The sequence below is a fragment of the Globicephala melas genome, chromosome 4 (assembly GCF_963455315.2).
Source record: "Globicephala melas chromosome 4, mGloMel1.2, whole genome shotgun sequence".
NCBI classification, from domain to species: domain Eukaryota; kingdom Metazoa; phylum Chordata; class Mammalia; order Artiodactyla; family Delphinidae; genus Globicephala; species Globicephala melas.
Genome location: NC_083317.1, coordinates 96,347,748 through 96,360,155, shown reverse-complemented (window position 1 = coordinate 96,360,155; position 12,408 = coordinate 96,347,748). Strand labels below are relative to the sequence as shown.

Below are 12,408 nucleotides of genomic sequence, written 5' to 3'. Positions count from 1 at the left end.
ATGCAACATCATTTTGTCAGCCTTAAATTGAAAGAGGCTTTCATTATAAATGAACATTAAAATATGCAGCAAAATTATTGTTGCTATGATCTCTATTAGTACTGCCTGAATTAGAGTTAGAATTTATCTAAAAACTGGGCTTCTGGTGACCTTTGTGAAGCTGACTACCCCCAAGTCCCTAGGAATTACATGAGTCCACAAACTGTTTCACCACCTCTACCTCGATTCCACTGACAGTCTCCAGAACCAGGTACAGTACAGAGTTTGATAAACCTTAAGATCAAATGTGGATCAATAACAATTTGTAATTTAAGTGAGAAGCCATGGGTTATACCTGCACTGGCAAAATGAGTAGCATTTATTGGTGAAAATTAGGAATAATACTCTACTTTCCAAATGTGTTTTCCAGGGGGTTTATCACTGTCAAAATAAGCCAACTGTGGATTTAGTATGCAATTAAAGTGTCAAATATCCCAGAGTGCTAGTGCTGACATTACCTGACTACGAAGGTTTTACAGGCAAAGAAATTGAAGGGGTTCACATAATCCACCAAAGGCCATCGCTAAACACCATCACCTAACTATACTGATATCTGCCATATACAAAACATAGAAACAGGCACTGTACAAAACAGAAATGGACTCTCCAGGAGTTTTACAGTTTAGCTCGAAAAAGAAGATACAGTTAGTGAAGACAAGGAATTTATAACAAAATGCCCAAATGATGATAGGTAAAAATAATTCCATACTATTGGAATGAAAAGACATAGAGAAAGCACGTCTACAGGAGGGATGAGGATGAACCTCATGAAGAAGGAAGGGTTTAAACTAAATCTTAAAGGAGTTAGATATTGATGGTCAAAGTACAGTATGGGTAGGTCTACAGAATATGGCAACATCGTGGCCAAAGGTTGGAAATGGAAACACAAGACTGGGCTGACAAGAGAGTGAGAGAAGTAAAATGATTAAACGGGTCAGGTTGAATGGACTAATTTGGATAAGGAGACAAATAAGCCTGAAAATTTTATAAAATAATAATAACATGTTCTTAGTATATTTAAAGCACTTTAGGGTTTCCCTGGTGGCGCAGTGGTTGAGAGTCCGCCTGCCGATGCAGGGGACACGGGTTCGTGCCCCGGTCCGGGAAGATCCCACATGCCGCGGAGCGGCTGGGCCCGTGAGCCATGGCCTCTGAGCCTGCGCGTCCGGAGCCTGTGCTCCGCAACGGGAGAGCCACAGCAGTGAGAGGCCCGCGTACCGCAAAAAAAAAAAAAAAAAAAGCACTTTAAATGCATTAGTTCATCAAATCCTCACATGAAGTAAATATCTTCAGTCTATAATTAAGGAAACTATGGCACAGAAAAATTAACTGGCTCACCTTTATTTCACCCAGTTAGTAAATGGTGGAGTCAGGATTCAAAGCCAGGCCAATCTAACTCAGAACCTGGGCTCAGAATCCCCATCTGACTCAAGAGTGGGAGGTCCTCAAAGGCCGGGCTAAAAATTCTGGGCTTCAGTATCAGGTGTAAAAATTGGGAGCTGGGTATCTCATAACCCTCGTATAATGCTTACAAGCATGGTTCATCACTACTCTACAAGCATTGCTTTATGTGATGATTCTTCCAACAATGTTAACTGAAAGTAACAAGTATTTATTGACCAGTCCCTTGACTGTAGTGCTGAGTTAGATATTACAGAGTTCTTCTTCCAGACTTTATTGGGAGAATCGGTTGTATCAGTATTCCGTCCCCATACTTGGCGCTTTTAGTCCCCAGGATTTAATTTTACCTGTTCTTCACCCACCACTTCTGCTAGAAATACAAATCATGACCATAAACACAATAATGTGTGTTTATTTTCAAATGCTCCCTGACATGTATAATCTTCCTGCAAGGAGAGCCACTCTTGTCAAATAATACATCCGTCCCTTAAAAACTGATTTCTCCATCTTAGGTTCATGTCTTAAAAGTCAGTTGGGTTCTACAGTTACAGATGTACAGGACGTAACATCTGGACCCTCCTAGGGGGCAGGGGTGAACTCTTCCTCTGTTATACCCACAGTAGCCAAATGACTTCTTCTCCCACTGAGGAAAACCACAGAAAACTGTCTGCTAATGATTTACTGCCCAACCCCTAGCCCACAAATCAAAGAATTGGGATGAGTGAGAAATAAGGAAGAATGGCAGCCAGTGGCTATGAGATGGGGAGTGAGTGTTTCAGTTTATTTTCTTAAGCCAATTAATGATGAAGCAGCGTGGAGGGAAAGAAAGACACAACATGGCTGAGAAAGACTTTTTTTCCAGATAAATGGCCAGATATCAGATTCTGTAATAAGTACTTCCACCTATCAAAACACACACACACAGTAACTTTGGGGAGGAGGAGGAAGATATAGATCTTAAAAATACAAGGTAATATCCAGGAAGCCTTGTGGATATCGTAAAATGTTGGAACTTTGAAGGACCTTTGGAAATCATCTAATCCAGACATTGCAAAAACCAGGGTCCATGAACTATACACATGACAGACAGAGGTGTTTGGTTGGGCCCGCAGAATGTTGTTTGTTGTTGTTTAAATTGAGTCAACATTTTAAACTGGAGAAAAATTCACAGAATAATCCAGATATGTGGCTTCTCTTAAAAATGGAAGACCTACAGGTATTTTGGTTTTTTACAATTCGAAGGCTTGTGGGAACCATGCCTCAAGCAAGCCTATCAGTGCTGTTCTTCCAACAGCATTTGCTTACTTCATGTCTCTGTGTTGCATTTTAGTAATTCTCATTGTTTTTCAAACTTTTCATATTATTATATTTGTTATGGTGATCTGTGATCAGTGGTCTTTGATGTTACTATCGTCATTGTTTTGGGGTGCCACAAACCGCACCCATGTAACACAGGGAACTTAATAAATGTGTGTTCTGGTTCACCAAAACAAAGGAAGACCTAGCGGCACTGGGAGCCCTTTCCCAAATGGCGGAAGCAAGCTGGGGCAGCTTAAGAGAAGTCTTGAAGGCCCAGCTTTTGCCACAGCCCTACCACTGCCTCTTGTTCTGGAGTACAAAGGCTGGGCGCCAAAATTTTCAATAAAAATAAGAGAGCTAGTGCGCATACCACCTTGCCTCACTCATTTGTCGTACCTGCCAACTTTGAGTTTACAAGCTCTGCTCTAGTCCAATCCTCTCATTTAGAGAAGAGCAACTCAGCTAGAGTAGTAAAGTGACTTACAAAACTCAGTGCCTTAAGAGTAAAATTTTCATACACAAGGGGTCCTGACAAACGGAGGATACGCACAACTGAATTTAGGCTGTGTACATGCACCTGGGGAGCAAAGCTGACATCTCAGTCACTTTATTCACACAGTGCCCCTTCCCTCCCCCAAAAAAGGGCAAAGGAAGATTCTCAAGTTTTCAGAATAAATGTACTGCCTAGTTTGGCTTGGTGTAGACAGTTTTGATGTGCCCACATTTCAGATATGACGCCCGTTTATCCTGAGGGTGTGATTTATGAGGGGACATACAAACTGCTTACTATATACATGAAAATACTTCTAAAACTGAGACTGCATAAAAACAGAACGGGGATGAGGGGAGGATGTCTAAAAACTCCTCTTCAGAAAATGTAACTGATCTATCAGAAGGGAAGTGACTGAGATTTACTGAATGACAGCTTGTGACTGAGGTATGATGGGTACCTTTACTCCGTTTAACCCTTACAGCAGCCCAAGAAAGTGGTACTGTAACTTTTACTTTACAAGGAAAGATCCTGGAGCTCAGAGTCATTCAATAGCTTGAAGATGACCTGGCTATTCAGTCAGGGACCACACCCAGATGCAGTCTCTGATGAGCACACTGGTAATGTTCATGACCAGGAAACGTGGCTCATTCCTGCTCACCAATTATTTGTTTCCTAAGCCTGCCCATCGCCAAAGCCCACCAAGGGCTATGTACAAAGACTTTCATAAATGTCACACTTGGAACAACCTTAACTTACAAAATCAATTCCTTTACGCAGGTTCTTGAACAGGTTAAGAAAGCTTTGGTCCTTCCTATTATACAGCCAGCGAGGCCTAGGCAGGTGTGACTGCAAGAATTAATAAAAGTCGCCTCTCTAAATAAGATTTCTCCTTTAGAATTGTTTCAAAAGTTAGTAGTCAAGGATTTAGCTGAGTACACAAGCCAAGAGCAGCACATTTGCGGATGGATAAGAATAATAACTAAAATCAAAGTAAGAAGTAACTCAAGAACGAGAGCTTTTGAAGAGTCAGGAATTTGATTAAAATTCACTTGCTTTTTTTTTCTATAATGAAACAGTTCTTTAACCACAAAACAGCTTTTATAATAATGCAGAAGAGTACGGTTCCAAGTAAAACACTCCCCCCCATTTTAATCATGGCTATTATTTTTGAAAATGAAAATGGCTGAGGTCATTGTAATCTATTTTAGGGTTTGCATGGGTTGGTGGTATTTTTTTCTTGGCTTTGAGATCTCCAAGTTACCAGCTAAATGTTATAGGTTTTGCTATGTGCCCTTTCAAATCCCATTCTTTTTAATAATGTTGTCCTTTATCCACATAAATTAGAGTGAATTCTACTTCCTTTCCTAACAACTCCAGATGGGGTCCACACTTTAAAGAGGACCAGAACTTGCGTTTTCTTTTTAATTAAGTGTGTACTTCTTAGAACAAGTATGTTCCCATCTGAATAAAAATGCTGTGGATGTTCAAATGCTGAGAGATTAGTAAAAACGTAGGATTCGTGTGGTCCATTTCAAAACCATACTGAAATATTAGGATAACACATGTGTATCTACCCCTTCCAACTTACAAAGGCAGACAAAGATAGATGAATAAAAATGCCCAGAAACAAAACTCCATCTGGGCAGAGTTCCACACCTGCCAATGCTTATGGAGTGCAGAAGCCTACAGATAGCCATTTAGGACACATCAGTGAAGCTCTCTGTCCTGTAGGACCCAGCAGGCAACATTATCAAATATCTAAAGACAGTACAGTTACACAGTCAAGCCTCCCTTTGTATGTGATTAATATTGCACTGACTTTCTGAACTTAGCTTGGTTTTTTAACATAATTCACTACCACATCACACAGAACAGCCCAAGATCCTCTAAATAGCACCTACTCAGCCACACGTAAGAGAATGTCTTTGCAAAACACACATGTTGTTCAGGTCTGCCTATTAAAATGCCTTACGCTCTGTTTGTTTGTTTATTTTTTTAAAAATCAACTTGCAAGGCCAATGTAATAAGATGCTGTAGCTTTTATGGAAGAGGTGAAATAATTTTAAACACAGACACACAATGAGTTTATTTATTTAGAAACTTGTTAAATAGAGTCTGGGAATTCAAATATTCAATGTTGACATTGTACAGAACTGGCCAGGAGCCAGAACCCAGTCTCCAGAGGGACCCATTGGACAAGGAATTCAGGGCTTTCTCTCCTCCCACTTGAGCTAAATAGGTAGAGGCCATTAGTTATACCCACAGCAATATCTGAACCGCACTCAAATAAGCTGCCCTAGCCAGGGCACTTCAAAGGAGGGTAAGTGTGTTTAGCTTTTTAGTGCTGAACTGGAGCAATATGTCACACTTTTGAAAGAGTTTTGTAAACAGTTTCTTCCTTATGTAGAAACGTCTCTGAAGTTTCTTGTATGGCATGTAAGCAAAGGTAATTAACAAGGATTACACTTTTTTCATTTACTGGGGGAAAAAATATAATACCCATCTGTGTGCAAACTGGGGATCTGGAAGAAGAAACATGCTGTTTCTCTCTTCCTTTCTCCCCTCTCGTGTTTTGTTCCATTTGTTTGTCTCATTTTTATCCTCTTCCTCACACTTCTTCTCACTACCCAGCCAATTTCCTTGAGAACTCCCTGGTAAACTCAGAAGGCCAGAAGAGTGGGAAGGGGAAAATCTAATTTTAGAAAGAGGACCTTGGCAAATGGAGTGGGAAGGGAACTAATGATTCATACTGGGCCACCCAGCCGAAAAGAAAAGCAGACTCCACAGATCTTTGTAGAAAGGGCCTAGAGCCTCGCTTCCAGCCCAGGAAGGGTTAACCACCTCTCCAGAAAAATGTGCCTGGCGTCCTTAAAGTGTGACTGTCTCCTCCCGCCCCATCTCCCCACTAGCCCCTCTCTTCCCTGCCTGGTGGGCTAGGAAGGGGCCTGCCCTGCCAGGAAGAGTGAATGAGTGTGTGCCCCCCCTCCGCACTTGATGTTCCTGAACCCCTGAGCTGTGAGTGTGTGTGAGGGCGCATGTGTTCCTGTGCTGTACACGGTCAATGCAAACCCGGCTCCGAGGGAAGCAGCGCGCCAGGCGCGCAGCACCTCTCAGGATGAAGAGGCAAGAAGCTTTCTGGGCTGAGCTTGGGAGCCAGGAGCCCAGCAGCGGGAGGAGGGAGGTGTGGGGAGGCCTGGGGGAGCACTGCCTCCCTGCTCTCTAGGGCCTCCCCAGCTCCACCCCCAGGCCCCATCACAGCGGGTTCTGATGGGAGGGGTGGGAGGGTGTACCCAGCTCTTGGGAATAGGGTTCTGCCAGGCCCTGAGTACCTTGGGAACAGGGTAAGAGCCATTGGCCAGAAGATGACAAGTCAAGTTTCCCCACTTCAGGGCCCGCTTCCAGCAGAGGCAAAACGAAGGAGGTGTGGGGAGAGAGGAGCCTGGGCCAGGCGTGCAGAGGGCAACGAGTCGGTGCTCTCTTGCCCTCCTTTTCCCTACTTGCCCGGGGGGACGGAGCCGGGAGTCCCCAGCTGTGTGGCCTTCCTACCCCAGGCAACTTCTGCAGCCTCGGATAACCTGGCCCCAACTCGGAGAAATGAAATAAAATAAACTCCCAAACGACAAGATGTTTAAAGAAAAACTGCTTAGAATTATTACCATCAACTTTTAAAAAAGAAGAAGAAAGTAAAAATGTCATGGAATGACGCGTTCATTTCTATTCGATTAGTGTCCTACGTGTTAAATGTCTGCGGAGGAGGCCGCGCCCCGGGCAGTAAGGAGAGGACTCTACTCAGAAAGCCTGCGAGCTGGGCTCCCCCCGCAAAAGACACAATCACGCACACTTATACACACACCGCCACGCGCATCGTCACCCAGACCTGCGACTCCTCAGCCCCTACAAATAAAAACCTGAAAAAGGAGCCTTTTATTCCGGGCTTCCTGCCCCTGTAGCTAATGAACCGTCCCCTTCCACAGTGTTGACGATGAGTGTGAGGGGGAAATGAAAAGCGTTGTTAACCTTCCCCTAAACACAGATTTTTTTTTTTTTTTTTTTTTTTTTTTAGCGAAACACATCAAAATGCTGCAGGAAGACTGCGCTCCAAGTGCCAAATGCAATAAAGAAGTCCTAAGCCAGGGTAATGGTCAAGTAATGGCAAATTAACCGCCTTCCTAAAAGGGGCCTCTGCCTCCGTAGGGCAAACGCTTTTTCCCTCCTCAAAAGCAGTCTGAAGTAAACAAATAAAATACGTGTTTTAAACAAAGCTCTGTGTTTTAATCTGAGTTATTTTAAGGATGAAGGAAAACGCAAGCAGTTGGGCATAGGGGCAGTGGAGGCTGGAACCTGGGCTTGCGGTTCCTTTACTATCTTAGGTATTGGGCTGCTAAGGTGAGGAATTAAAGCGCGAGCGGAAGGGTCGTCATCTACCTTACCTACTTCAGAGCCTCTTTTTAAACAGAGATCAAGTGTACAAGCAACAAGTGCCCCCCCCCTTCCCGCCTTGCCGGGGTCTTGCTAATCGCATCGCCTTCTGGGTCTTTACGAGACTTCTGCGGGCCCGGTAGCTAAGGCGGAGGGGGGTTATTCGTTGCAACTCGTTCATTGCTGTGATTGAAACCCTGCCGGGTGTCACTTTAGGGAAGTGGGGTTCCTTCGGTGTTTCGGGCCCTAGACATGCTGGGCAGATCCAGCTTCACTTCTTTCCCATCACCAGAAGAAAACAGTTGCAACTGGCATTTCTGGCACGGCCCAGGTGCTGTCCTTGCCGCCCAAGAAAACGGCTGGGAAGCCTCACGGCGCTGCCAGAGCCTGCTTGGCTTTAGTTTTCTTTTCTTAAAGGTGGGAATAAAGGCCAAGGGCTTTAGACAGTACAAATGTCAATCTTCTTGCTTTTCCCTTCTTTATTTTTTTAATGAAATGGTTTATTCCTCCCAAATGATTTGCAACCAATTTATCGGTTTTAACTATTGTGTAAAAAAAAAAAAAAAGCCCTGTAAGTTGGGAAGTAGGCTGTGCATTCAGTCTGAGTTTAACTTCAGCGGGTACTTTCAGGGTCTGTGGTCCCTAGTTTGGGTTCATGGAATGCTGTACCACAGCCAAGATCGCGACAGGACTTGGCCACCAAAGAAATTTACAAAACACAAAAAGAATAACAATCTATCAAGAAAACGACTGTTTCTAAGTGATTTGATTCCATTGCAATGTTTACTTTTGCAACAAGAAAGGTGGTTTTGTTTTTTAAAGTATGCTGGTCACACTGCCTCTTCCTAACCCAGAGAAAGAAAGAAACCGGTGCAGACACAGCCACGAAGTTTTCGTTAGATTCACAGCAGGGGTAACCGACTGTCTCCGCCATGCGCTAGGAAACTCACGCACTACGCTGGGGAAGGAAATAGCGCTTTAAAATACAAAAAAATCCTTAGTTTTAATATGATTTCCTTTATTACCCAGACTGCAACTGAAGAATTGCATAAAGCAGCGCTCCTGTCTGAGAAAGGGAGCCGCGGCGGCAACAGCTGGAGCAGCGAGCGAGAACCTGAGGCTTAGCAAGAAAAGTTTGTAAGAGTTCGCATCTAGTTATCAGAAAGCCGCAGCAGCATCCTTAGAAACACTAGAGACAAAATAAACGGGTCTTCCTCTGGATGAATGACAAGTATCATCAGATCGGGAACCGGGCTCGGTTTCTGGATGTTGAGTGGCCTGTGCGTGCGGGAATGTTTTAATACGGCAGCGTACAACTTGGTAATTAAAATAGTCGGAAAAGTTGCCCAAGAAATTCGAAGGGTTTTGTGTTCTGCTTTCACTTCGGCGGATACCAGGCAATGAGGCGCGCGAAGCGTTCGGCTTTCATTTCACAACTTAGGCAGCGTTGAAATCGGCTCTCCCACCCCCGTCTCGTCCCCCCAACCACACACAGATACACACACACACACACACACACACACGCGCGCGCGCCTAACCTTCAGTCAGAATTGAAGCCCCCAGGCCTCCGAGCATATGTACATTTATTCCTCCTCAGATGAAAATAAAGACATCGGCCCCATTAAACGCAAACAGGAAAAATAGAAGTTCCACTGGCGCGCTTTGACACTATCCAAGCTAAGTGAAATGAACAATATCCGAAAGAGAATTAGATGAACTGATGACCCAAAGAGCCCTATACATAGGTTGATCCCTGAGACCAGAGCGAAAGGAAACGTATTTGGGCATGAGGGAGTGCTTGGGTGAGGACTGGAAGAAGCACTGGAAAGACGCCTAGGATGACAGCATCTCGCCGGGCTAGACCGCGGACGCTTACCGCCAAAGAAACCGAGCCCGCCGAGGTGCCTCTGCCTGCCGCGCGGCTGTGGCGGGGACACCAAAGGCGGGAAGGCGCGGGGCGTACTTGGCTTTAATACGCAGGGGTGGGAGAGACTGGGGATTTCACTTGAGGGACGCATCCCACCCCACCACCCCATCTCTACTTTCTCTGGTCCACAAGCAAAACAATTAGAGTTCTGTTTTCAGCGAGGGGAAGAGGGAACGGCGGCCTTTGCTTTTCCGAGGCTGCTCCAGCCCCGCGTGCTGACACCTTGAGGAGGAGCGCTTTGGACTGCTCCAGATTGCTCCAGTTCTCGGCACCGCTGGGTACCCTTAGACTCGAGGTAGAAGCATTTGGACAAACCCAGTCCCGTCGCCTACAGTCCCGGCTGAGGCTCTAGCTTTCTCGGACAGTGTCGGCTCGGCGGCAAGGCCGGGCAAAGTCACCCAACACTTCTGCGAGAAGAGTGGGGGATGGGCGTACCGTCGCCCCCGCCCCGAACTCAACAGCCCTTGTCCCGCGTGACGAAGGCCGCTCCACGCCGGGCAGGCAGGGGGCGCCGGGGAGGGTTAGTGACCCGAGACGTCCAGAAGTAGCGCGGGAGGCTCCGCCGTACCCTCTCCACGGCCCAGTGTCCCTGCAGCCCGCCCCCTGGGGGTCACTCGGCGCCCAGCCAGCCTGGAGCTCGCGGGCCGGAGCGCGCCCTTTCGGCCTCCTTCTCCTCGGCGGCTGTCGCCGCTGGCTGTGCGCCCTCCACTCCCGGCTCTCCAGGCGCTCGCGGGGCCTCTTCTCTCCCCACCTGCCCGCAGCTCTGCTGAGCCGGTAGCTCGGCTCTGCCCGTGCCCTCCCCACCCCACCCCCACCAGACTACAGCCTCCACCCTCGTCTCCCCCACTCCCCACCCCAGTCCTCCCGCCTCGCCGCGCACGCCTAAGTGCACGGCCGAGCGCACAGCGCCCACTACCGCAACTGCCGCTCGGCGCAGCCCGCCAGCCCGCGCAACTTCCAGCGGCCGCCTCGCAACTTTTCCCAACTCAACCACTGATGCCCGCCGCCGCCGCCACTGAGGCTCCCTGCGAGCCTGCCACCCACCCCAAACCCCAGAAACAAACCCAGACGCGAAAAGCCTCCTCTCCCCAGCCCGCCCCCCACCCCATTCCCCGCTCCCCCTCCCACACCCGGGACCAGCTGGTTGGCCAGAGGCAACTCTCCTCCGCCTGGGGGGAAGGAGAGGGGAGGGGGAGACTCTCGCGTCTCCTCTCCCCCACCCCCCACCCCACCCCACCCCACCCCACCCCACCCCTTCCCGCTCGCTCTCGCGCTCTCTCCTCCCTCCCACCCAGGTCTTTGCTGCCCCCACCCCGCCCCCACCCCGGGGTTGCCACAGCTGGTCCGTGCACGGGGTTTGAGGGCTGCCCCGGCTCCTCTGGTGCCCAAACAAGGAGCGAGAGCTCGGGCGGCCGGCGCGGAGGCTGAGACCGGCAGGTTGCTGGGTCTGCTCTGCGCCTGCCCTCCGCCCGGGGCCCCGGCGCGAGAGGCAGCCCCGCGCTCCCTCCCGGAGCGCTGTAGACAGATATGCAAGATGGCAGAGGAGGGTGAAAGCCAATAGAAAAGGGATATTGCACCTACTTGTGGCCAGTTTCCTTGCCCTGCCTTTGGATCTCATGCTGTGCCCAGTCCTGCAGCCGCTGGTGTGTGGTTGGGTTTTTTTTTTCTTGGATCTTTTCCTTCTTTTGCTCTCCCTCTCGCTCCCTCCCTCTCCTCTCTCTCTCTCTCTCTCTCTCTCTTTCTCTCTCTCTCTCTCTCACACACACACACACACACACACACACTTACACACACTCACTCTCTGTCTTTCCCTCTTTCACTCTCTCTCCCTCCCTCTCTCCCTTTCTCTCAATCCACACTCGCTATCTCTCCAGCATTGTCAGTTTGGACACCTTCGCACATGCGCGCTAGACGCCCCTCCAACATCTCAACGCCGCCAAAAAAAGTTTGGAGCGATTTATCACTTTGATTTGGAGATCTTGTCAGATGGCAATCGCCGAGGAGGCGGAGAAAGGGAGCCACGGGGAGGGCGGCGGGGGGCGGGGAGCGAGCACAGGGAGTCGGAGGGGAGCAGACACCTCGCCCAAAAAAAAAAAAAAAGAAAGAAATGAAAAGACTAGGGCAAATGATTGATTTCGTGTTGGAATCACCAGTAAGCTTGTATTATTAGTATTATTGTTTATCCCAACATAAAGTGCAGGAAATTTTCTATACCGTCCTTGGGGAAAAGCAAGAAGTGGGGGGAGGGGAGAGGACATTTAAAATCTTTCCCACACTAAAGAACTAGAAGGACCGGACTCTCGGCGAGCGATCCAGGAGAAAGTGAGAATCATCCTGAACTTCGGGAAATCTGCTGCCGCTGTTACTGCTACTGAAGCTATTGCAGCTTCTGCTTTCAGAGTTGAAAGCAGAATAAATGTTTCTTCCTTGACTTTAGGTGTAATGCCAACGTTTTCTGCCATCCTTGTAACATATCAGTTGGTCTATTCTCACCAAGTAGTGATGATCACCCTTGATTCCCAGGTCCCGGAAAGCTTGGGCATTTGACATCCAAGACCTTCTGCCTTCCCTGAGGTCGGCTGTCACCTTCCGGCCTCCCCCACCGCTGCCCCCGTCGCCTCCTGCTGCAGCTCAGCCTGCCTGCAATTTCACTCACTCGCTTAAACCCACGACCTCCCGGGTCACAAGAAGGAGGAGGTGGGGGAGAAATCCCCCCACACCTCTTAAAAAATACATTGTTGAAATTTGCTTTAATTACAGGATTTACCAAAGAAGTGGGCACGCAGAAATGGGGACCTCTTAAAGGAGCTAGCTGTGTTCAAGGTATGAA

The 12,408-nt window shown here is 47.8% G+C and overlaps 1 protein-coding gene across 3 annotated transcripts in view; it reads right to left on the bottom strand.

Moving 5' to 3' along the window:
- MECOM (MDS1 and EVI1 complex locus) overlaps positions 1-11,282 on the bottom strand; it is a 566,538-nt gene extending 555,256 nt beyond the window's left edge. For all 3 annotated transcript variants that reach the window (XM_030863959.3, XM_030863952.3, XM_030863965.3), the window contains exon 1: positions 11,160-11,282. In XM_030863959.3, coding sequence (XP_030719819.1) covers positions 11,160-11,196 — 37 coding nt within the window. In that variant the 5' untranslated portion in view covers positions 11,197-11,282. The remainder of the gene's footprint in view (positions 1-11,159) is intronic.
- Positions 11,283-12,408: the final 1,126 nt, after the last annotated feature.